General features: G+C 36.7%; 1 protein-coding gene across 8 annotated transcripts in view; it reads left to right on the top strand.

The window, feature by feature from the left end:
* DLGAP1 (DLG associated protein 1) overlaps window positions 1-26,996 on the top strand; it is a 1,177,715-nt gene that overhangs the window by 778,447 nt on the left and 372,272 nt on the right. The window contains exon 1 of one of the 8 annotated variants that reach the window (XM_069099697.1): window positions 927-1,210. The exons of the other annotated variants lie outside the window; for them this stretch is intronic. Coding sequence (XP_068955798.1) covers window positions 1,160-1,210 — 51 coding nt within the window. The 5' untranslated portion in view covers window positions 927-1,159. Of the gene's footprint in view, window positions 1-926; window positions 1,211-26,996 lie in introns of those variants that run through there. 8 annotated transcript variants of the gene reach the window in all.

A 26,996-nucleotide genomic window follows, 5' to 3' on the forward strand; every position in this document is an offset into this window, starting at 1 on the left:
GAGAGAGAGATCATTAATTAAGTACTTCCTATGTGCCATGCACTGTGGGGGATGGTTGAGGTAACTGAAACATAGGGTCTCTCACCCTGCCAAAGTACTCAGATGACCTCAAAAGTTTGAGAATCCTTGAGTTATGCTAAGAAACTGCTTGGATCAATCATGTCACTCTTGAATATTAATAATACCCATATTGCTTTTTTGTGGTTCTATTATCATTTGATAGAGTTAGGTTTAAAATAAATGCTGCTGGCTCAGATCTCATGAAGTAAAATGATTGGTGGAATAGGCCCAGCTGCTCATTGTGTAGCCCACATATAACAATGAGATGCATATCTTAGCTAAAAGAAGTTTTCAAACAAGTTTTTCATAGTGAAACACTATACAAAAAAAAAAAAAAAACAGGCTGTTGTTTTTTTTTTCCCCCTAAGGGTCCCTAGAGGTGTTTAATCCTTGTTTTGGAAAAATGCAAAGAGTTGTAAAAGAATATGTCTTGATTGTGGACAAAGTGAGAATTTCATTACCAAAATTTAGATGGCCGTCACTCTTGTTGTGTCCCTAGATGCCTGGACATCTATCTCTTTATTAAAAATCTGGGCGTTCCAGCTAAATTGCGTACCCAAACAGTTTTATTTTTAAAACTGCAACAATTCTTGGATGTAGAGAAAATGTTCATTGCCCAGGAGTCATATGCTTTGCTAGCACTAGCCAAGATAGTCCGACAATCCCTTTTTAGCATATTCTAGACATCTCACACACCGTTCACCTGGACAGGATATAAATTGTTCATTGTATGTTGTACTAAATGAATCAATATCTAGTGATGCTAAGAGAATATGGTCAGGCAATGAAAGATAGCAGTGCAATTGTGCTGGAATAGTTTGCATGCAGCACAACCATAATAAGAGCTAAGACAAAACTGCATGGATTTGGATATCTGCTCTCTTAAGTATTGTTCTTGAGTTGGGTGATTCCATTTCATTAAGTATTTGCATACTAATGGAAAGCTAAAGTTACAAATCTACTGTTGTGAGTGATGGCCAACCACTCCCCTTCAGCCCTTGTGTTTACTGCCATACTCACCCACTTTGCATTGGCAAATCGCAGAGAGAGGCTTAAATGCCTTCAGCTGCAATAACCCAAATCCAAATTGAGATGAATAATGAACTTAATTTTCCGTAAAGAGACTCTATTTGGTTTTTCATCTAATAAGGTAAGTTGACAACAATTCTGGGTGGTGGGAAGGGAAAGAAATGTTGTCTTTGTGTTCAAATCTTAAACAAATTCATTTTTTTTCCCTTTTCATTCTGGAGTTAATTTCCTGTATGTGAACCTGGGGTGTGCAGTGTGATAAAGCCTGTAACTATATACCGGTCTATTTTCTTTGCATGTATAGTTAAGCTATAGGACAACCAAGGGAGAAGGAGAGGAAGTCTAGCTTTTATAAGCAGAAAAATGTCTAAATAAAATTTAACATGAAAAACAGGCTACTGAATAGTACATTTTATCACCTTGAGAGCAAAGTGAATTTAGAGATCAAAGCATTTACCAAAGGAACAAAGGTAGGTAAACCCATTTAAAGTATGAGATTGTACTGGGGTTTGCGTGATCTATTGTAAGCTGATGTTAACGTTTAATTCATTTTAAAAGGAAGCAGAAAAACATACGAGTGGTGTTCTCTGACTTGCTAGGGAGACATTTCATTTCTGGGTATGTGAAATGGGAATCAAAAGTAATAGGTTTCAATTGCTAAAATTATTCCATGGCCTCTGCTACCTGGGTTTTGTCTGTAAAATTGTATTTTTTTCTTTGATTTTAGCAACATGTTGTTAACTATTGAATTGGGATTCTTGTTGTTTTAGCTTTAACACTGTGTTGATTACCAGTTTTGTAATGAATGAAAACCGCATGAAACAAACCTACTTGTCTGCCCAAGTTCACAGAGTTAAAAAAAAAAAACCGTCAAGTTGCTTTAGTTCCATAGTACCACTATTACTACTGATTTGACCAATTTCTCAGAACATAAAGGGGTGGATCAGTTGCTGGACTGGCTTTTCTTTGCACCAAAGCTTCTGTTCAGTGTGAGAAAAAGAATGGGTTTATTTCAGTCACACCGGAGCCCAGATTTCCTGAAGCTGGAAAAGACTGGGGGAGCTAGGAAGACATTGAAGATTTCCTTTACCCAATGAGTGATAATTTTTTTTAAAAAAAAAAGGAAGGTGGCTGATGGGGCTCCCAGGTATTCTGGGCTCATTGCCATGCAATTTAAAAATCAATGCCTCTCCTACTCACTCCACAAGTAGGTGACCTGAAAAGATACCTCACTGTGTCCATTCTGAAACAGGAAGAGCTTGTGGGAAAACCTGGGAAAATGGAAAGGATTCAATGCTCAGGAAAATTTTCCTCAATTCTAGTTTTTCCACTTGACCCTGTTTGTGTGTGTGTGTGTGTGTGTGTGTGTGTGTGTGTGTGTGTGAAATATATGGCAGCTATAGTGCTTTGTTGATTGAAGAAGAGGACTATATTTTAAAATCATTGTCAGATAGGAAAGATGATTATTTGAAAAAACTCAGATGATTATAGGAAAGAAATCAACTTTTATTTTACCCCTCTTTGAATAGGGCCTCTTAAAAGCTGACTAGATTAATGCAAATCTATAGAAAAATATCCAGTTCAAAATGTTTTTTCATAAGCAATCACTTTTGAAAAGGGACAGGGTCAAAGTAGAAAATAGAATAAGTGGGGGGTGGGATAGGATGGAGGGAAATATAGTTAGTCTTTCACAATATAACTACAATGGAAATGTTTTGCATAACTACACATGTACAACCTATATTGAACTGCTTGTCTTAGGATGGGTGAGGAGGGAAGAACGGAAAGAATCTGAAAATCAAAGTTTTAAAAAAAAGTGTTTAAAAAAATTTTGTTTTTTACATACAACTGGGAAATAAGATATACAGGCACTGGGGTATAGAAACCCATCTTGCCCTACTAGATAGTTAGGGGGACATGGGGGAGGATATAAGAGAAAGCAAATTGGGGGAAGGGATATTCAGTAGGCTTGCTATCTTGGCGTGGGGTAGGGAAAAGATGGGGAGAAAATTTGTAACTCAAAATCTTGTGGAAATGAATGTTGAAAACTAAAAATAAATAAATAAAAGATCAATGGTTTTTAAAAGCTTCAGGGGATGTGGGAGAGGGGGAAGGACAAAAAATGTTTCTTCATATTAAAATGCCACTATTTTTAAAGAATCTATGAAAAGGGAAGTGTGATATTTTATGTGAGGGCTTTAAAAATACATTTCTGAGATTAAACACATTTTATTTCAATATAGTTTATAATTTTTAATATAATCTTAGTTTAGAAGGCAGCTCAAACATCATCTAGCCTAGTCCACAGCCAAAGTACATATGTGTGGGTGTATGTATACATATGTGTGTATGATAAATGGTCATCTAATCTCTATTTGAAAATCTTCATTGACAGTAAACTCTGCTCATTTCTACTCCAATAAATCTCTACTCCATTAGAAAGTTTTTCCTTATGTGTCTTCCAAAGACAAGTAGAACAAATCATATCTTTCTTCTACATGACAGGCCTTCAGTAATTTAAATCTCTATCATATCCCCTCCCCCACCCCCAGCCCAGTCTTCTCTTCTCCAGGCTAAATGTCCTCAATTACTTTTATCAGTCTTCATGGGTCATAGTTAAAGTTCCCCCACATCCAGGTCACTCTCCTCTAGATATAGTACAGCTTGCCAATGACACTTCTAAAGTAACTCCCAGTATGGTACATACCTCTCTAAATGTGGGACTGACCAGGGCAGAGTACAGCAGAATGGAACCTCTTTCACCTCTTCTGCACACTACACTTTTTTATTGCAGCTTGAGCTTTTATTATCAGCTATTTTAACTGCCACTTTACAAGGCAGAACCATGTTGGGCATGAAGTCCCCTAGAACACCCAGGTTGTTTTTTTACAACAGCTGCTTGTTTTGCTTTCTTGCCATATCTACCTCACCTTGTACTTATACAACTGATTTTAGCATAAAATCCAGGTATAGGGTTTTATGCTTATTCCTATTAATTTTTTTTTTTGCTTTTTGGAGGGAGGAAGGCAGGGCAATTGGGGTTAAGTGACTTGCCCAAGGTCACATGGATAGTAAGTATTAAGTGTCTGAGGTCAAATTTGAACTCACATCCTCCTGACTCCAGGGCCAGTGCTCTATTCACCGTGCCACCTAGCCACCCCTAGTTCTTATTAAATTTAAAGTTGTTAACTTCATTCCACTGTTTCATCCTTTTAAAATATTTTTGGTTATCCTTCTTAGCTCGGTGCCATTCACAAACAACTATAATAATAGTATTAATATACCACGTTAAGGTTTGCAAAGTACTTTAACATTTTTATCTCATTTTTGTCCTCATAGCAACCCTGGAAGAAATTATTATCATCCCCATTTTGCAAATGAGAAAACTGAGGCAGCAGAGACTAAGCAAATTGGCCACGGTCACACAGCTAGTAAATATCTGGGGCCATGCACTCCAGGGATGGTTGAGGTAATTGAATCATGGAATCTCTCACCCTGCCACAGTACTCAAAAGTCTGAGAATCTTTGGTCTAAGAAACTGCTTTGCTCAATCATTGGATGACAGAGGGGCTAGAGGAAGGGAGAGAATTTGGTACTGAAAAGAATTTTAAAAGTCTCTGTGCTTTAAATTTTTTTAATACAAAATTATGTGAAACTTTTTCAAATCTCTTACTAAAATTCAAATGTATGATTTTCACAATAGTTCCCTGATTTACTAAACTTGTCAAAATAGGAAATGAAATTAATCTTTAAAGGCCATAATATCTCATCGATTCTCGAAAATTTCCCAAAAATTAGTGATAGCGGATCACTTCCATAAGTCTGTTAAATGACCCAGCATGTAGCTCCTCCCAGCCTAGTTACTTTCCAAGTACTTTTAGTCGAGATTCAAGAGAGGTTCCATATTGAATCATTTTTTTTCTGTCCTAGAGAAGTGGAAGAGTGCTGATGAATATTTAATAACAGGTGCTCCCCCCCAAAAAAAACTATACATGACACACTTTCAAACTTAATCTGAATTGTTCATATTTTCTCCAACACTTTCTTAACTCTGGGAAATCAACAAAACAATAAATCAAATCCTCATTTGTAGAATTTGCTAGTTCTGAGGTGTAAATGCATACACTGAAAATTTACCAAGCAGTTCTCTTCAATTGGTTCTAACTTGCTCCAAAGACATCTTTTTAATTTGAAGTATGTGCCCCTCTGAGAAATGAATAGATATTGGTTTTCTGTGTTGACTAGTTGGAGTAAATCTAAGTAATTCATTTCCTCTCCACTCAAATGAAAATAATTCCTTTATTAATGACTACCTTAAGATGATGACTTCTTACTTCTTAGTAACTATATAACAGACTACAATACTCAAATGTATTTGCTTCTGATCTGACAGCAGAAAAAGCAAGTCTTTGTTTAGCCATGATCCTAAAAGTAGACAAATGTTCTTTAAAATCTTTGGTGTTTTCACCTTCTTACCCATTAATTTGTCCATTATTTTCATTTTTTTTATTTTTTTTTTAGGGGGAAGGCAGGGCAATTGGAGTTAAGTGACTTGCCCAAGGTCATATGGCTAGTTTTTTGTGTTAAGTATCTGAGATCAGATTTGAACTCAGGTCCTCCTGATGCCAGGGCCAGTGCTCTAATCACTTGCACCACTTAGTCACCCCTGTCCATTATTTTCAATGTGACCAAGATGTTCAATGATGGAAAAATTCATGTTTTTAGCACCAATGTTTATTATTTGCTATATAAATCCAAATCATGGAATACCACAGTCTCAGAAGAATCAAAATTATAGGTGACCAAAAGAGCAATGGACAGCTTCATGATAGGCTGAAGCAATCAGTAAAAATGTATATATAAGAAATAAATTTTTAAAACATCATTAAAAGACATCTAAGACTGGAAGAGGAAAAAAAAAATAGTTGTTAGCAGGAGTGAAGAACAGACCACACAGCAAATACATCAATAGTAGACACAGAAAATAATCAGAAGATCTCCAGTCTGTTGGAGCTAGCTTCTATGGAAGATTTACAGAAAGATGCTGACAAGAATTCAACAGAATAAGGAGGCATGGCTAGAAGATGATGTTCGACCATGGAGGGAATATCCACAGGGATAAGATAATGGAACCATCAAAACTCGGACATACACCTTCCTCAGACAACTTGCTTTGTGAAGCACAGCACTGCTTACTTCTAACGTTCAACCTTAGATTCTTTTTCTATGCTTTTTTTTTTCTGATAGCGTTTTCCTTGTGTTGACTGGTCCTGTCCTGTTTCCTTCTGTAGTTCTTAAATCTGGGGGAGCCTTCTGTCCTTAGTAAAATTATCAGCAACTCTTTTCCATTGTCTCTTCATGTAGGTCACAGTGGTATTTTTTTGTTTTGTTTTGTCCTATTTTTCTGGTATTGCTCCACAGTTACCCTGTCAGCATGTTTTAGCCTTTAGGTGATGGTGTCCAGTGTTCCTCAGCCTTGGGTGGGGAGGGGAGGGGAGGAGTCTAATTGCCTTTGTTTGTGGAAAAAACAAATTGCCACTAGTTGCCACACAGCCCCTTAATCATCTTGGGAATGATTCATTAAATAAATGTTCAGAAGTAAAGCTGGTAAAGGAGTTTGCCATAGGTCTTTGAAATCCCTTCCAGACCTGTCCTGACTTTCTTCTGACTTGTATTTTTTTTTAAATCTTTTCTCCCCTAAATTGTTTTGATCTGAAGCAGTGATTTCACACTGTGAGGAACTCCTGGTGTAGAAACTCCCTCCACTCACTGAGGACAACTGTAATGTAATGTATTAAAGAGTTGTCCAGGAAGCAGAGAGATTAAGGGATTTGTCCATGGTTGCACAGGCGCATGTCAGAGGCAGGATTTAAATGCAGATTTTCTTGATTCCAAGGTTGGCCCTCTACGCACTACCAATTGTCTTAATTGACCCCAACAAATAGTTTGGGTTGGAAGATTACACAATGTACATGTGAGTTATTCAGAAAGCTAATACTATAAAGGAGAAGGTAATAGAGCAGGCTAAATGGACTGCCACAGGATTTTTCAAGTGCTAATATGTCTCTGGTGAGCTCTAAGGGAAATACTGTGTAGTGTGATAAAATTTGTTAGGCTTTTAAAGAAAAAAAAAGAATGAGATAGAGATAAAATGATGAACCATATTTTGGGGGAAGGGTGGGAGCAGTTTCAAGGAACTCAGTAGGGTGCTATGTACCCACCACAGATGAAATATTGGTGTAAGGAATTTCTATGCTCATAATCCAAGCATCCTGCTGAGCATAGGTTCAGGTGGTTGTGAGGAGAATCATTTTTCACCCAAACCTTATTAAAGGCTTATTAAAGGCTTCTCTGCTCAGGCAGAAGAGGATCCGACTTCAGAATAATTCAGCCTTGGACTGGAGGTAAAATCAAAGCTAGAAAAGGAGGCCGCGACATCTAGTCTGGCCATGGCTCTTGGCCACATGTGGTCGATTTTATGAAGGCAAATGTAAAATTTTACTCTCAACCCTATTAAAATTTCACCTTATTAGATACATTCCAGTATTTTAGCCTGTCAAGATGTATTTTTTAATTTATTCCTGAGTCTATTATCCATTGTAGTTAAGTAGCTATGTGGTGTTTGAATCTTGCTTCAGATAACTAACAAGTTGTATGACCATGTTCAAGCCACTTAACCTCAGTTTTCCCGTCTTTATCATTATGTAAAAAAGGGACAAAGATAGTACCTGTCTCCCAGAGTTAATGTGTAGAATCAGTGAGATTGTTGCTGTTCAGTCATTTTCCAACTCTTCATAACCCCATTTGGGGTTTTATGACCAAAGATACCAAAGCATTTTGCCATTTCATTTTCTGGTTCAATTTACAGATGAGGAACTGAGGCAAACAGAGTTAAGCGAGTTGCCCAGAGTCACATAGCTGGTAAGTGTGTAAGGCTGAAATTTCATTTGGGTCTTCCTGAAAAGCACTCTCTTTGCCAGTGAGTAGCTCATTCTATCCATCATTGTGTTGTAGGGAAGAGAACACTGATCTTGGAATCAAAAGAACTGTCTTGGATTTCCTAACTGTGCCATTTAGTAGTTGTATGACCTTGACTGGCCAGCTCACTTAACCTCAGCATTTGTCAAATTTCCAAAGTCCTTTCCATCTATGATTCTTAATTCTAAATCTATTGTTCTGCCATTCAGCGAGATAAGATCTAAATTCCTCAAAACTTTCAAGTGCTACATAAATATTAGCTATTATTTTTTATCCAGTGTGTTAGATATGCTTCCCAACTTTGTGCCATCTTCAGACTTATAAAACATGCAATTTGTTCCCTTAGTCAAGTCATTGATAAAATGTCAAATGACTTAAGGACCAAGCACAGACCCCTGGACCATTGCTGTAGAGACTTTCCTCCAGATTGACTCTAACCCATCAATCATTTTTTTTATCTAGTCATTCTACCAATTCTGAATCTTTCTATCTGAGACCATTTATCCCATATATCTATATCTTGTCCATAATTCTAATAAATTCTAAGTTTAACAAGACTTTGTTAAACACCTTGCTAAAAGCAAGGAATACTGTATCTGCAGAATTGCTCTGATCTGTCTAGTAACACTGTGTGTGACATGAGCATCATTAATTTTATGTAGGCTAGTATGGTTTCTCTGTAAGGGAGAAGGGAGGCCAGCTTTAGGATTCCATTGTTCCATTCCATTGAAATTATATGAAATAATAATGCTAAATTAATAAATACATGCTAAATTATTAAAATAATAAAATAGAACTAGAGCTTAAACCATTGGCATGGCTTCCTGATCACCTAAGGGCTAAAAAGCACAGTCTTTGGGGAACTGGTCCTCCTTAGACTTGTTAGAATTCCCTACTACCTGATATGTTGATGTTTTTGTTTTATTTTGGTTTTGTTCAGGCACTATGACCATGCCAAATGCAGAAGGGAACTGCACCTATCTGAATCAGTGATTATATAATTTTAAAATCTTTTATTATTAAGTAAATTTCTTTTTAGTGAATTTTATATGCCACATGAATATCTCATCATGTTCTGCTGTCAAGTCCAAATCACTGGACTGGCATGAGTTGACCTGGCACAAAAACTGTTATCCCCCCAAAATGAAGTTTATATGGCATGATAGATTCTTGATTAAACCTTCTTAGTGATCACTATTTTCCTTTCTCATTACTCAGAAATCATCACTGTAACAATAATGTTCTATAATAGTACTAGAAATTTTGAAGGGACCACTTCCTTTCAGATTTCCCATCATTCTTCCCCAGCTTCTCATCATTTCTACTTCAATAGCCATATCTTCTTTACTGGTAAGAATCAGATCTAAAAGTCCAGTTTTCCATGTCACTTTCCCTACATATTTAAGAACAAAATGATCATTAAGGCCAATTGAGAATGTATCTTGGCTCTGCTTTTAGCAGAGAAGTAGTTCCTTAAGATATCTTAGTTGTCAGATGTCACTACTATATCCTGACTCCATTCCAATTTTGTGATCTGCTTCTCAAACCCAACATCCATGCCTTCCTCTTGGCCTCGTGGTACCAGCACAATACTGTGTGTTTCTTCCTCTATTGACTCTCATCAAGATGTTCTTCACAATATTTCCTGTTCCAGTCCTTGGATTTCTTCACATGAAAGAATGAATGAATCAAAAATAATTTATTAAGCACTTAATGTGTGCAAAGCACTCTGCTAAGAATTGAAGACATAAATTTAAAAATATAAGAAAGTCACTGCTTTCTCACATTCTAGCTCACATGCTTATATCCCTTCTTCATGCACAATACTATGCCTCCCCTGCTTTTATCTAGACTGTTCCTTTTTAACATAACCTCACAGTGCTATGTTCCAGTCATGGATCATATCATATCAATTAGCAATATTTTGGTGACCAACATGTTAATTTGTGTTTGTGGGCTATCATCTGGCATATATAACTTATAACTTAGTTATAAGTAGAAGAGAAGAAACATGAGACAGATAAAAGAAAGGAAGTGGGAGACTTAAAGAAAAAGAAAGGAAAAGAAATACCAGGTGTCTAAAGGGTCACCGTATGAAGTTGGTGTCTTAGTTGCCTAACTCTTCTCTAGCCCTTAGAGAAAAATTATTATTATAACTGAATGGTTTTAAAGAGCAGCTAATGATTAAATGTATAGGTTAAATAAAAGAATGTATCTTCTTCCTAGTAATCCTATTATATTTCTTTGAAATCAAAGGACTGAACATTAGCAAATACTTTACACGTGAATTTTGTGCTCAGAATAGGCGATAAGTGCCCTTTAACCTCTTTTTAAAGTTTATGACATATTTAAAGTTTACTACAATGATGGAACTGGATATGTAAATGTAACTTGTTCCCAGTTCTAATTTGCTGTCCCCTCTATTATATAACCTTTTTTCATCAAAGTCTTAGGGGCACATTAAATTTTACCTAGCATTTTTTAAAACCTCATTAAAAGAAATGGTTATCATTTCTTTATTATGTATGGTAAATGTATGTGTCTACTACTCTCTAAATGCTCAACTCCACATTTGAGCAAGTAAGTAGAATTAAATTTCCCACTTAATATTCCTAAGAAAAAGATAGTCAATTTTGTCTTTAATAGTGAGAATTTTCAAATTAATGTTACTATTGTTTTTCTTACTAGAATAAATAATACTATTAAAACTTGTCAAATTCAGATTTAAAAAGGCAAAACCCCTAGTAAGAATGAATTAAATCACAAAGAAATTAACAAGTACCTAAATAGCTAAAACAGCCACCCACCACCATAAACTAACTCAGAAGATCTACTTAGTAAGGCCTGGTATTAGAAACAAATACCTTCATCCTCATTTTTAGTCCATTTAGAGTAATTAGAAATTTTAGAAACAAGGGGCTCACAGCCAGGCTCTTAGAATCAATGCATTTCAATGGATAAGGACATTTGTACTTCTCCACAAAAAAAAAGAAATTATGTGGAAATAATAATGCCAAATTAGCAAATAATATGCTAAATAATTAAAATAGTAAATAGTACATTAAATTAATTGTCAGATCACAAGCAATTGATACACTTTGGCCAAATGACTGTATGAACATTAGTTTGGTAATGCATTATTATTTATTACCTGCGTAGCATTGGTACTACAAAGGTTGTAAAAGGTGTGTAATACACGTAAGACATTAGAACACAAGTTATGTTCTAGTGGTGATAATGATTTTGAAAATAAGTTGTGATCAAAGTTCTTCACAGAATAATTTAGTAAGGGGGCATTTGTTCACAATTTTGAGTTGCTAGCGTTTATGTTGCTATAGATTTTAACTCCTTTGGGAAAAAAAGAAGCCTTAGCACTGCAACTCTGGCCAATTGACATTTCCTCCTTATACAATTGACTGGTTAAAAACTTAATATCTATGGTTGTCAAGGAACATTTAGGTTCTATAATTTGTATAAGGGAAATGATCCCATTGAACTAAAAGCATGTCACTCCAGACAAAAAATAAATTCTTTTACCTCTGACTTTTTGTGTCCTATTGTCCACCATAGACAGTTGGCTATTGGTAAGACTGTTTCACCTTAAGGAAGGTTTAGGGGCAACCCCACCACTGTGATGTTGCCCTTTATAACCAACATGGCTGGGCATAAAATCTAGGGATTTCAGTTGCCCAGATTTCAGAGCCCATCCTTAGTAATTGAGAACCAGATGCTTTCTATGCTTCATCCTCTACAGGCTACAATCTAGTCAAACAGAAAAAAAAAAACTTGACTCTCCCCTCAGGGAAGCACTTTGTCATAGTGAGGACAGGAATCAAGAGATAAACACAATGGGGAGGCCAGGTAGCACAGCAAGTAAGAGCACTGGCTCCAGTGTCGGGATGACCTGGATCAAATCCGGGCTCAGATACTCAGCACCACACCCAGAAATAACTGGCCGTGTAACCTTGAGCAAGTTACTTAACCCCTATTGCTTTAAAAAAAAAAAAAAAGAGATAAACACAATTTTCATGAGACCTTCTGGGAAGATGAAGTAGAAACTTCAAGCCTGTTTCTGCCCTGCATGGTTAACATGGCTTTGGCTTAATTGTCTTGGTAAGGGAAATGAGGCCAGCCTAAGACAGCTTGATTGGACACAACATCAATTCTTCATTTGTAAAATAAAGGACTTGTATCAGGTAATCTCCAAGTCCTTTCCAGTTCTAAATCTATGATTCTATTAAATTAAAGAAAAATCGAAATAGTAAACAGTTATGGGGCAGCTAGGTGGCACAGTGAATAGAGCACCAGCCCTGGAGTAAGGAGGACTTGAGTTCAAATGCGGCCTCAGACGCTTGACCCACTTACGAGCCTTGTGACTTTGGGCAAGTCACAACCCCAATTGCCCTCCAAAAAGCAAAAAAAAAAAAAAAAGTAAACAATTACTCTGTATGTTCTTTGTTATAATTCCCTGCAGCACCTATAATAATTCCACTTAATAAACAATGTTTTAGGTTCCTTTTTTTGAAGTTCTTTGCATTTGGTATTCAAAGCCACTGAATTGAAACAATTCATCTTCACTTTCTAGGGAATTTATGTATGTTACATATTGACTCAACCCTTATAACCTCAACAAATAGTTTTTGAATTATTACTATTGGCAAGATCTTGTGATAGGTACTAGACAAACAATATTACAAAACAACTTAGTCTCTGCCCTCAAGAAGCTTACAGTTGAATAAGGAAAACACTAAGGATTCACAAATTAGGATGATATAAAATTATATATTCTTCCTTCACCCATTTTTATCATCTAGAAGCTTTCACTTTCTTGCTCAATAAAATCACTAATTATTTTCACAAATGTTTTGCAAAATTAAGTACCTTGGTATTTTCATTTGAGAAATACAAACTTGGTATTTTTTCTCATTTATGAAGCTATTAGTATAAATTTGATACATGAAATTAGTACATTTACCAGAAACTTTAAAAGGACACAGAAAATATGGATTAATATACTTTAATATTACTTTATTTCTTCATATCTTATTTATATAGGAAGAAAAACATGATGTTTTGTCACTTATCTTGTCATATTACAATGAAGATTTAAACATTAGAGGGAAGGAAAATGGAAAGGAAAATTAGGGATCATTAAATTAGAAGAATCCTGTTACATCCTACAAAGATGGGAAGAGGGAGGGATACCTATCAAAAACTCTACTCAGGGGAGAAGTACTATATCACTCTACCACTGACACTTCATAAAGAGGCATCATGTGTTTTCAGATATGGCTAGTCCTAAGTACAGGTTAAGCCTGCTTTTCTGTCAAAAATGGATTTTTCCCCTCATTCAGAATTCTCCTCAAGTTAACAATCAGGGCCCTCAGGAGCTTGCTTCTCCAGTCATCATTAGTATTTATCATTTATCTAGCATGCTACAGAGCACTCAGTAGTTGACAATGATTTTCAAAAGAAAATAAAAACCTTTGCTTTTGGGGAGTACATGGTTCATTAAAAGCATTCACAGAAGCTAGGGAATAAAGGAAATGCAGTTGTGCCAAAACAATGTGCCATGTAGGTGAGCTGGCTACTTATTCTACCATTTTGTGGGAGTTTTAGGAGTGGAGTTATTCGGTGATATCTCCTTCCCCTGTTTGACCACCTGGTCACACTTTACAATAGTCTCTGGGAGTAGAAGGATTGGAGAGGGGAGAGGGAAGCACAAAATATAACATGTCAAAGTGTTTTATTCACATACCATGATGAGCAAAGGGTGTAATTCCTCTTTCAGGTGATCCCCTTCATCTGAGCTGTGACATTCACTACGCTATTCAAAGTATGGAAGGAGAGGAGCTAATTGCAACATCTTTTTCTGGGCACATGCCAGGCATCGTCTCAAATTTTATAAAAAGTTGAGACAAAAATGAGACATGATGATGGCCTGTGCCCACCCTAACTGACCCATCCGACATTGATTTCCTTTTTAATATTATTCAGTAAAGGCAATTTCCTTTTAAAGTATGTTTTTATTAATAAAATCAGTATTATTCTGAGATAACATTCTACTAGATTAAAAGGAGATGCCTTTCTTTTCATTTCTCCCTGGTTTCAGCATCTTTTGTAGTTAGCAGAGCTGCCAAGATCAGATCTTCGATTTGAACATTAGGCCATGATTGCCTCAAGTTCTTGGGTATACCTATGAGAATGGAAATATCTGGCTAAAGTATATTTTCAGTTTAAACTATTTAATTTTCATCTAAGGTATAATATAATTTGAGAAAAGAAGGTTAAAGACAAGATTACCTGCTTATTTATTAGCTAATTGGTCAAACATAATTAACCATGTCTGTAAAGGATTGTAAAATAGTTTCTAAAAGGAGTACTCAATGTAATGTGTCACCGTAACTAGTATTATAGGATAAGATAAAATCTCCATATTCAGCTCTTTCTGACCTATTTTGTTGTGGCCTTTAAACTAATTTTAGTAACTCAAAAGGAAAGCCTTCACATGGAATGGTATACTTTTACTCCCTTCAGTTTATCTAACAAAAATGATTTTGATTGTTTCCAATAGCTCCATGGTTTATTGGGTAGGAATCAGAATTGTTATTTTTTATGTACAGTTCTTATCTCATAAAGCTTGTTGTTCTTATGTAATCCAAATGGTAAATGTGGCATTAAAGTCCTGCTTCTTTCTCAAAAGGATATAAAAATACCCCAACCCACAAATGTCATCCCATCTATTTTTAAGTAGTGTGCTGCTGGATAAACAGCTGAAGCTCCTAAACCCTATGGGAAAATTCAAAGTTTAAATAACCCATTTTATCTCATTGAAAACACATAGTACAAGACTGACAATGAACATATGGGTTTTCAGATCCTTTTGCATACATGTTTTCTTAACTTTAGGTATAAAATTCTCGCTAAAGTGAAAAAGTAGGAAAGCAAAGTGCAGTTCCTTTTCATGGCTGATTCTCTAACCAGCCCAAGCTTTCCTAGGTTCACAGGATTTAGATCTGAAAGGGATCATTATCCAACCCACAGACTGGATATTTGAGAAAGACTGGGCATCTAGATGGTGCAGTGGATAAAGTGTTGGCCCTAGAGTCAGGAGGACCCAAGGTTAAATCTATCTTCAGACACTTATTAGTGACCCTGGACAAGTCACTTAACCCTGTTTGCTTCAGTTTTTTCATTTGCAAAATGAACTGGAGAAGGAAATGGCAAATGAATTCCAAGCATTTTTGCCAACAATACCTCAAACGGAATCATGAAGAGTTGGAAAGGACTAATAAACAAAACAATAATGACTCGGAGATGGGAAATAGTTTGCCCAGGTCACAAAGCTAATGAGTGTCAGGAGTAGGATTTGAATCCACATCTTCCTTGCTAGCAACCCAGCATTCTATCCTTTACAACACTTGCACATTTCAATTAAAATAGAATTAGAAACATTTGTTTTTAAGAAGTAGCATCTGGGACAGCTAGGTGGTACAGCAAATAGAGCACCTGCCCTTGAGTCAGGAGGGTCTGAGTTCAAATCTGTCCTCAGACACTTGACATTGTGTGACCTTGGGCAAGTCACTTAACCCCCAATTACCTGGACTCCCACCTCAAAAAAAAAAGTAGAATCTGAGGATTCAGGAATATTCAAATCTGAAAGTTTTTTTTTTCAGAGACAGTTATTTTCTCTAAGGTTTCAGTGTCTTCCTTCATTACCTCCTTCCTATTTTCCCTTCCTCTTTTCTTCTTTTCTTCCCTTTTTCTTTTTTCCTTCCCAACTTCTCTTCTTCCTTTTCTTCCTTCTATCCTACCTTCTTACCTTCTTTTTAATCTCATTGTTTTATTTATACCATCACTTTGATTAGAAATAAAGAATGATTTACCTTGCTGAGTTCAGAATACTTGATACTTAAATAAATGAGAAGCTTAATAAGATAATTTGCATTGCAGTTTTAATTTCTGGTTTTGGTCCAGCTCTGTAATTTCATTGGTATTCTTCATGGTATGAAGAATTCCGAATGTGTAAAGATGCAAAATGCTAACTTCTGTGAAACTTATAGTCTTAAGTGGATGCCTAAGATACCAAAAGGTTAAATGATTGTCCATAATTATATAGCCAATAGTGAACCCAGGTTTTCCTGATTCTATGCCTGGTCTTCTACTCACTACGCCATGCTACCTCTGACTATTGAAGAATCATGTCTGTTTGTAAATCTAATTTCTTAAGTACCTTATAAACTTCAGTAAGCACAAGTTGAACTCTGAATTATCCTGGTATAGTTGTTGTAAGAATCTAAAAGGAAGAAAAGGACCAAGTAAAAGATCCCATTTAACCTCCTCCCACTTCCACTCCCACCTTCCTTGATTACTCACAAAGTAGAAATTGCAGATTTCAAAATCTTATGGTATTCAGATGTCTCCAGGAAACTTTTTTAACCTTTTGGTTTGTACTAAATTTAAAAACAAAAGAAAAATAACCCCCTTTTAATCTACTAAAATATTTGAAAGATAATTCACAAAGAAATCAGTGTGTTCAGAATTTTTTTTAAAAGTTGTGGGTGGGAAAATCCAAAAAATGAAAACATTTCTGCTTTTCCTCATCATGGAGAAAGAATTCCTAGCCCTCTCTCCCTCTAATCCCAACCCATTGTCATACATATACATACATACATACATACATACACACACACCGCATACATATAGTATTTTGCACAAATGAAATCAGCTTTAAAATGAACATCAAATAACAAAGAAAATCATTTTAAAAGGTAGCCTGAAAGACATGTTACAGAAAGGAGTGCTACAATTCCACTCATTTTGCCTTAGTGATGATGGGAGGGCTATAGGCTGATTCCATACATAGTATCATGTGTACCTCTCTCACAAGTAGACCCCCAGAAAAATTATCTGAGGTTCAATTCTGTCAATATACACTCGAAAAATGTACCTGATGAGCCCCTATCGGTGTTTGCTTTTTTTACAACTAGTCAGAATACCTATTAGCTTAAAATAATATATTAAATCAAACAGAATAGCATATAAAGTAATAAGGAAAAATATTCTGGGGCCCCTAATACATGTAGGGTATAGCCTTCCACAGGTTATCATACACCAATGGGAAGGGCCTACACAAAAATAACATCCATGAAGAGAGGATACATATGCAGAGAACATGTGAGTCCAGGGCATGTGTATAAAGGGGTCCATAATAAGCTAAATTCTAGATATATGGTTTTTTAAAAAACACTCAAGATAACTCAAGAGATATAACTTATTTATTCTTCTACTTGATCTCATTGTCAAAGAAGGTAGAACACAAGGCTTCCAGACTGCCACAGGATCTCTTCAGTGAAATTAATAGCCACTCAAAAGAGATTGTCACAGTCCATACTGAAAAGTAAAACAGAAGAAGAATGTGTATTGTCAAGAAATGAAATCATATGGCAGTCCCTTGAGTTAATCAGTACATTATATGCCTTAGACAGGTGTTGCTGTTGCAGTAATAAACTAGGTCCCAAATTAAATCTCAGAAACTGCATTTAGCTTTCGACGATCTCAAGCCACTTTCTGACACAAAATAATAACTCACATTACATAGGACTCTGAGGTTTATAAAAAACACTTTCTTCATAACCATCCTTTGAAGTAGTTATAGTTAAGTAGTATCCTCATTTTATAGATTGCCTAATGAGACTCAGCAGTTGAATGACTTGTCCATTTAACACAACTAGTAAGTAATCCAGTTAAAAGGAAAACCCAAATTCACTAGTCTGGGTCCAGTATTTTTCCTCTACAATAAATTGCCTCCCATTAATAAGAAGAGACCTATCCAGATCACTTTTCATATTATTATTGCTAAGATATTATTATTACTGAGCAAGTTACCCTCTCTAAGCTTTGGGTTTCTTCATCTGTAAAATGTGAATATTAATAGCACCTGCCCCTCCTAGGGCTGTTGAGAGAATCAAACAAAATTGTGTGTATCAAGTACTTACACTTTACACACTCAATGAATATTAGTGAGATTGGTGTTGTTATTATTACACAACCCAAACCAGCCAAACTTTTTCTGATGATACTTTGCCCATGTTTGCCTGAGGGGGTAAAAGGAAATAATTTATTCTTTACAAATAAGGTATCACAAGTGGAACCTAATCCAATGCAATTTCTTGCAATCAGAGTAGTTCACTGTGTCCAAACAACTGCAGGTCTTATGTACAGGGTTATTTCTTGTTCTGTTTTTTTTTAAGTGTCCAATCATCCACTTGTACTGATAATCACACACTGATTGCTGAGAATCAACGTAACTGTGAGATAGAACCCTGAGCTTCTGGGGAACCCTATTTGGTTAGGCTTTGTTCAGCTCCAAATAGCTAAAGAAAAGAAAATAAGTCTGAAATATCATCTGTCTCAAACCAGACAGATCTTAATAGATTACTCTAACTGGCTATTTCACAACTTTGACAGACTGCAAGTCTGTATCAGCCCCTTTGAATGTGAAAAGAGACAGAGACAGAGACAGAAAGACAGAGAGAGACACACAAAGAGAGACAAACAGAGAGAGAACAAATTCCAACCAATGTCTGAAACAGGGAGGAACAGTGAGAAATTTCATAGGTCAGGATTCTGTTTTTATGCCATTATATTAAGAAACAATTATTTTTTTAATGAGACAATTCCACTTGATCACAGCTGTTAGCAATTGAACCATATTGTAACATGCAAGATGTAGGAAACTAAAGCATTTTTAAAATTCAGCACCATTTGGATTTAGTCATGGTCACTAATGGTTTTAGTGAAAGAGAATATTTTATTTAAAACCACTAACTCTAAGCAGGTTCTTAATAATTTTTGTTTCTTAAAATATTTATTTCTTAATTTGCTTTACATGCATTTATAACCTGTCCCTCTCTCCATCAACCACTGAACCAAAAAAGAAAAATTAAATCCCCATCATAAACTTGCATAGTCCAACAAAAGAAATTCCCACATCAGTCATGCCTAAACATGCACATTTGGACAGGTAGAAAAGGACAAGATTGTGAAGAGCTTTAAATGCCAACTAAAGGACTTTGTATTTAATCCTGAAGGTGATAGAGAACCATTGAAATCAATCTATTGAATAGGGGAAAGGTGTATGGTCACCTCCACCTTTAGAAAATCACTTTCACAGGGCGGCCAGGTGGCTCAGCGAGTAAGAGCACCGGCTCCAGAGTCAGGATGACCTGGGATCGAATCCCGGGCTCAGACCCTCAGCACCACACCCAGAAGTAACTGGCCGTGTAACCTTGAGCAAGTTACTTAACCCCGATTGCTTAAAAAAAAAAAAAAAGAAAAAAAGAAAATCACTTTCACAGCTGAGTGGAGAAAAATTTGAGTAAGGAAAAATGGGAGAAGAGGTCAAGACTCAAGGCAGCTGGTGGCACAGGTCTTTGGGTGTGAAGTTGGGAAGACATAGGGTCATGAGGATCAAATGAAACAATATTTGTTCAAGCACTTAGCACAATACCTGGCATTTAGTAGGTTCCATATAAGTGCTTATTTCCTTCCCTTTCTTTTCCCTTATTTTGAAGACCACTGCAGTAGTCCAGGCCAAAGGGCCTGAACTAGAAATGATGACTATGTGAGTGAACCCAAGGGGAAACATGCAAGAGAGAAAGAGAAAGAAATTTGGGGACTGACTAGATACTAGGGACAAGCTAGAGAAAAGAGTCAAGGATGACACCAAAGTTGTGAACCTGGCTGACTGAAAAGATGGTGGTCTCCTTGATATTATTAAAATAATTCAAAACCAATAGATGAAGTAACCAATCATGACTTCAGGGAATTTGTTGAAGAGCTATGCCTCTCACTTATTGTCAGAAAGTAGTAAAAGCCAGATGTGGACGAGGTCACCATTTTCAATCATGATCAAAATGTTGATTTGTTTTGTTTAGTTGTACTTATTTTTTACAATGGAAGTTTTATTGTTTGGGGGAGTCATAAGATCAATCTCCTCATTTTATGGCTAAGGAAACTGGGAGAGACAGACGCTAAGTGACTTCCCAGGATCACACAGCTATTAGGCGAATGAGGTAGGATTTGCCAGATTTTCCTGATGCTGCCTTTCATACAGTGAGCTGTTAGTTACAGTGGATAGAGTTCTTGATCTGGAATCAAGAAGACCTGAGCTCAAATCCAGCCTCAGATACTTACTAGCTTCTTAACCCTGGTCAAGGTACCTTACCTCTGTCTACCTAAGGCTCCTCATCTATACAATGAGGATAATAATAGCACCCGCCCCTCATGATTGTTGAGAGGATCAAATGAGATAATATTTGTAAAGCACTTCACTGGGAAGTAATAGTAATGTTTAAAGACAAAGACAAGAACAAGAATTAGAGGAGGGGATGAAAAAAGAAGAACAAGAAGGATAAAAGGAAGAGGAAGGAGGAGAAGAGGAGAGGGAAGAGAAGAAGAAGAAAAAAGGAGGAAGAAGAAAGAGAAGAAATAAGAACAAGAAGAAGTAACTATCAATTGGGCATTCTCAAAATTAATAAATAAGTATATAGCAAGAAATAATCAGTGGACAGCCTTTGTGTTCCAATTCTATCCACACAACATCAAAAGATCTAGAAGACAACCCCCAAATTGTTGGATGGTCTAGATGAAGGACACAAACAAGAGTCCTACCGACTGAAAACATGGATAAGTGTGATTTCGACCATTGGAGGAAATGCCCACATAATCTCACAGATCATCTAATTATTGAAGGTTATGGACGTTGTCTCATGTCTACATTTTCTCATGTCACACCCATAGAGAGGCAACTTTAAGATAATGGCATAAATCAATCAATAAAGTGAAAAACATAAACTAATCCCCTTTTTATTTTGTTGACTCTAATGCAAGGGTGGGGAACCTGCGGCCTGGAAGAATACATGTGACCCTCTAGGTCCTCAAGTATGGCCCTTTGACTGAATCCAAACTTCACAGAACAAATCCCCTTAATAAAAGGATTTGTTCTGTAAAACTTGGACTCAGTCAAAAAGACCCCACCCAAGGACCTAGAAGGCCACATGTGGCCTTGGGGCTGCAGTTTCCCAGCCCCTACAGTGGTTATCAATAAGTAAATGCACCATCATGTACTGTAAAAGCATTATACTAAATCAGGAGACCTAGTGTTTGATCCGAACTACAACCCTAACAGGCTGACTTTAAGAAATTGTTTCATAAAAGCATAAAACTGTAGGTGAAAGGACCCAGAGAAGCAGGACAGTAGTTTCTTCACTGGTAAAATCATAAGGTTGAACTAGATGGTTCCTTTCAACTCTAACATTATGTCCTCACTTGCCCCTCCCAGATAATATGTTTATTATAGAATTGTTTCACTTTCAATCTAGTTATGAATCACTTGTTCATACACAAATGCTTGCTTCATTTGCACCTCTCTATAGGTCAACTGCAATTAGGCAACTTGATAGACAACCACCATCAGAAAGCTTCTACAACTGCCTTGCTTGTGGAGAGCCTGAGTTTCTAAACCAATAAATGATCTTCTTCATTATTTTACCCTGGATATTAATGTTGATTTAAATTATTATGAAGGCTCAAAATTTTAATAATCCCTAGCAATATTTTTTACTTCTCTAACATTTATGAGCACTTTATATTTTTTTCAATTAAATCTGAAATGGTTTAAAGCCATTTCCTTCTATTGCATCTTATTTTTAGGGAACTTGCTTCCTCCTGATATTCTGACCCTCCAAGTTAGAACTTAGGAAACATGTTTGTGTTGTGGGCCTCGATTAACTACAAGAGCTTCAGTGGCTCTACTATTTTGTTTAAAGGAAAGATCTCCTCCTCTTCCTTCCTCAAGAACCTGTAATTCAGTGGCAATGTGCTTAATTTTAGAGGTAAAGTAAAATAATGCTGTGCTTTGTCAATTCAGTAACAACTGAATTATAGTCTTGAGGAAAGCAGTCAGAGAACCTTAGATGTTAGCCACATACTTGGGTTTTATTCACAATGGACTCTTTAATGCCTCAGTCCCTTCATATAGATCTCAGTATTTGTCTGTGGAAATGTTCAAAGAAAGAGTACATTCTCCGAAATCAACATTTCGTTAGGCAGGACATCTTTGATGACTATTCATTTGAGATTTAGCAACTGATTAAACAGACGGGGTGAGGAAGAGTGAGAGGTCAAGGATAATTCCAACATATTGAATGTAGGACTCTGGGAGGATAAAGTGGTTCCCTCAACAGAGGTAAAGAGTAAAAATTCTCACTCTGAACTCCTAAGAAAAATAGTTTACAAAAGACTCCTTTGGCCTTTTAAAAAGTATAAACAAACAAACGAGTAAGTAAATGAATAAATGTTTCTATCCACCATTTGAATTTAATTCAGCAGCAGCATCGACAAGCATTTAAGTGCTTCCTTAATGCCAGATACTATGCTAAGTGCTGAGAATACACAGAAAGGCGTAAACATTCTACCCCTTCAAGGAGCTTTCAGTCTAACAAGAGAGAAACGTGTGAACAATTATGTACATACAAGATGTTTGCTGTGTAAGTGGGAGATAATCTCAGACAGGCGGCACGGGCATTGGGGGAAGGGAAGGTGCCATGGGACTGGGAAAGGCCTCTTTTAAAAAGATGATTTCAGCAGAGCACTGGAGAAAGCCTGGGAAGCTAGAAGGGAGGGGAGAGCATTTCAGGCACAGGGGACAGCAACTAAAGATACAGAAGCAGGAGATGGAGTGTTTTGTGTGAGGAACAGCAAAAAGGGCAGTGTACCTGGACCCATGGGGTAAAGTCTGAGACAAGAAAGATAGGAAGGGGCTAGATTGTGAAGGGCTTTAAAAGCTGGACAGAGGATTTTAAATTTGATCCTGGAGAGAGACATTGGAATTTATGCAGCAGGGTTGTTAACGTAGCCAAACCTGGCTTTGATTCAACAGTTACTGAACTGGTAGGCATAGGGTATAGAAAGACAAAAAAATCAAACAGTCCCCACTTACAAGGATCTTACGTTCTACTTAAAGGATTCGACATGTACACAGCTACACATAATATAAAGTATAGAAGGAAGGGGTCAAGGGAGGGATTAGAGACAAAGAGCCCCTAGGAAAATTTTGAGGAAGAAGGAAACACTATTAATGAGGAAAGAGGGAAAGCTTTGCAGAAGATGCGATGCTTGAATTTAGTTGCACAATGAAGGAAGATAAGGATTCTCACAGTCACATGAGGAAGGCGTCCATTCCAGGCCCAGGGCTCCACTTGTGCCGATGAGTGAAGGCAGGGTATGAAATGTTCCATTAAGGAGTTCCTTTTGGCTCTAACATCAATAACATGAAAGGGAATAAGAAACAAACCTGGAGGGGGGCAGCTAGGTGATACAGTAAATAGAGTACCAGCTCTGGGGTCAGGAGGACCTGAGTTCAAATATGGCCTCAGACACTTAACACTTACTAGCTCTGTGACCCTGGGCAAGTCACTTAACCCCAATTGTCCTGCCTTCCCCCTTCTAAAAAGACAAAAAATAAAGTAAGAAACAAACCTGGAAACATAGAATCATAGGAGCATGGATTCAGAGCTAGAAGGAAAAGGCCCTTCAATCCATGCCCCCTCAGTTTACAAATGAGGAAACTGCAACCCAGAGAGGTTAAGCAATTTGCCAAAGGTCACATAAATAGTAAGTGGATGAGGCAGAATTTTAACCCAGGTTCTCTAATTCCAAATTCAATGCACTTCCCCCTAAAGAAACAGGTAGACCATTTAGGAAGTTAATGAAAGGAAGGAAATAGATGCAAAATAATATAGAAGGAAAATCAACAGGACTTGACATCATAGAATAATGACCCACTTTCACTGTATCCTTTGTAACATAGGGGATGACTAGGCGATGTTTAAACCTTTATTCCTAGGTCTTTGGTCCAAATCTCTTGCTCACAAAAGGAAGAAAAGTAGGCAGCCTCTGATTGGTGATCTCCTGAATGACAAACAGCCCATTTATAAGAACATTTATATGAACTGCTATTGCCCTGAGCCCTACATCTGTGGCAGCCTATTATCTTGATATATTCAGAGAGATCTTATCAAATGATAATACAATGATAACAGCTAGCACCTACTGCTTCAAGGTTTGCAAGGTTTGCAAAACATTTCACACGTTCTCCCTTTTTATCTTCACAGTAACCTTATGAGGTAGCTGCTATAATCCCGATTTTACAGACAGGACACCAAGGCTAAACTTTAAAGTTTACATGAAGTTAAGTGCCTTGTGCAGGTTCTAGGCAGGATTTTAATTTGGTTCTTCCTGATTGCAAGTTCAGCATTCTACCCACTGTGCCATCTAGACAAGAGACTGTAAAGCTACATTTTGTTTAAGTTAAACACCTTTTTATGATCAGCAAGAAATAAATGCAGTAGAAATATGTACTTTCCGCATCTTTCAGTCCATAGTGTGTGAAAATGTAGTCTGTTTTAGAAAATAGTTTGCAAAAAACCAAACTCTTTCTTATCAGATACCTTTGATACATACATATATAAATATATATGTAAATATATATAATATCATAAAGATTTTATAGATATGAGAAAAGGGCATATAGGTCAACAGATATTGACATCTTTTCGATCATTTGGGGGACAGAAATAATAAAGATCATGATTTTTCCCAATCTTTCAGTATCTTACCCTTTTTTAAATATCTTGAAAATTAATCTCAGTACTTTTACAACTGTATCACCCCCATAAGGATTTTTTCCTTTTATATTTGGTCTGTTTCAGCTTCTCTTCCTAACTTTGACTATTTTGTTGCAATTTGTGTTTCACCTGAATACCTAGGGACTGTAGTTAAAAATAAATTATTGTTTCACTGTCGACCTTAATGGAGAGTTTGTTGAAAAATTATTGACAGATCTGTCCTATTTGTATCTATTTCTTATCATCCAAGTCTCATCTCTAAATGCTATTGGGATAATCTGCCTAAGTCTCAGACCAATCTTTCTTGATCCCCATTTTCCCCTCTTCACAGTTTTGTGTGATTACGGCACTGCTTGCAATCTTCCCCCATTCTTCTAAGTAGTGTTTTAGAAATGCCTATATTCTGAAAAGTTATTGTGCTTGACTTTTGTGACTCTGCTGAACAAGGAAGTGGAGTTTTTGCTGATTGAGTTGCTTTCTGGATTCTCCATCGTTTCATTCTGGTAATTTTTTATATTAGTTAAACTTCTACAGAACATAATGGCAGTACCTTTCATAGTGACAATCCATTGCTTATCTGGAGTATGTTAATTAGAATGAAAAGATGGGGGGTTTAATAGCTGAAGAAAAATGTTTTTTACATTGATATTTATCAGAAAATGGATTGTGTAAAAGGCACCACAGCACGTATAACACAAAATTGATCACAGGATTTCTGATAAATCACACTCACACACACACACACACTCCATACAGATTACATACATTAAGCTACAGTTTGCCCTCTGCTTCATACATGTTCTATCAGCTTAGCCAATTGATTTGCTCCAAATGAAATGTGCACATCTCAAATTTTTGCCAGTAATTTCCTTTAATGTTTCAACAACATAGTACTATACTTGAAAAGCAGGTTGTTGTCTTTATTATATATCTGGAGGGAGAAACTGCTTTTGAGAAATACTCCCCTGCAAAGGCAAAATATTCAAAGAGAAAGAAATAACAATTGAAACACTATTCTGAAAGGTAAAAAGCTTCAGTTCAGTTAGACAACAAGCGTTTGGATGCAGTGGAAATGGAAACTCTTCTCAGAAGGAAGGTAATAGCAGTGGCAGAGACCAGAAAAGGCAGGATCTGAACAGTGTTGAAGGCAGCCAGAGAAGCTAGGAGTGGGAGATTAGGAAGGAGATCATCACAGGCATAAGGGATAGTCCTTGCAAATGCTCAGATTCAGGAGATGGAGAGTTGTATGTGAGGAACAGCAAGTAGGACAGTTTAGTTGAATCACAGAGTATGTGGAGTGAAGTGTAAGATGAGAAGGTTATATGGGAGTCTTGTGGAAAATAACTTTGAAAACAGGAGTTCTATTTTATCCTGTAGATAATAGGGAGCCACTGGAGTTTATTGAGCTGGGTAGCATTCTGCAAATTGTTGTTCATTGTGTCTGACTCTTTGTGACCCCGTTAGAATTCTTTTGGCAGAAATATGGGGGTCTGCCATTTCTTTCTCCAACTCATCTCATAGATGAGGAAATTGAGGCAAACGGTGTTAAGTGACTTGCCCGGAGTCATACAGCTAGTAAGTGTCTGAGACCAGTGACCTCAGAAAGATGAGTCTTCCTGATTCCAGGCTTAGCAACTTTATCCACTGTGCCACCTAGCTGTCCCTAAAAAGTAGGAAGCATTCTATGAATTGGGGAGCATGATAAGACCTATATTTTAGGAAAATCATTTTGGCAGTTAAGTGGAAGATGGGTTGAAGTAGGGAGAGACTTGAGGAAAGAAGACTAACCAGAAGGCTATTTCAATAGTCCAACAAAAAGGTGAAGTCCTGTATAAAGGAGGTGGCTGAGTAAGCAGAGAAAAGTGGCTTTATAGGATAATTGACTCAAGGGTAAAAGATCTGACCTCAAACAAGACTTGACAACAAATTGATACTGTAGAATGAGTGTGAGTGAGAAATAAAGGATGGCAGGATGACACCAAGGTCATAAGCCTGGGAAACTGAAAGAACAGTGGTGTTCTTAACAATAATAGGAAGTTAGAAAGAGGTGAGGGCTTGGAGAGAAGATAATGGGTTATGTTTTAGATATATTGACTGTGAAAGGCCTACAGTAAATCCAATTCAAGCTGTCTAAAAGGCAGATGGTAATGCAAGTCTGAATCTCTAGAGATAGTCATCTGCATAGAGATTATTGTCACCCATAGGAACTAATGAGATCACCAAACAAAATAGTAAAGA

The sequence above is a fragment of the Petaurus breviceps genome, unplaced genomic scaffold, assembly GCF_028583685.1.
Source record: "Petaurus breviceps papuanus isolate PSGF00001 unplaced genomic scaffold, PetGlider_PUasm1.0 38, whole genome shotgun sequence".
NCBI classification, from domain to species: domain Eukaryota; kingdom Metazoa; phylum Chordata; class Mammalia; order Diprotodontia; family Petauridae; genus Petaurus; species Petaurus breviceps.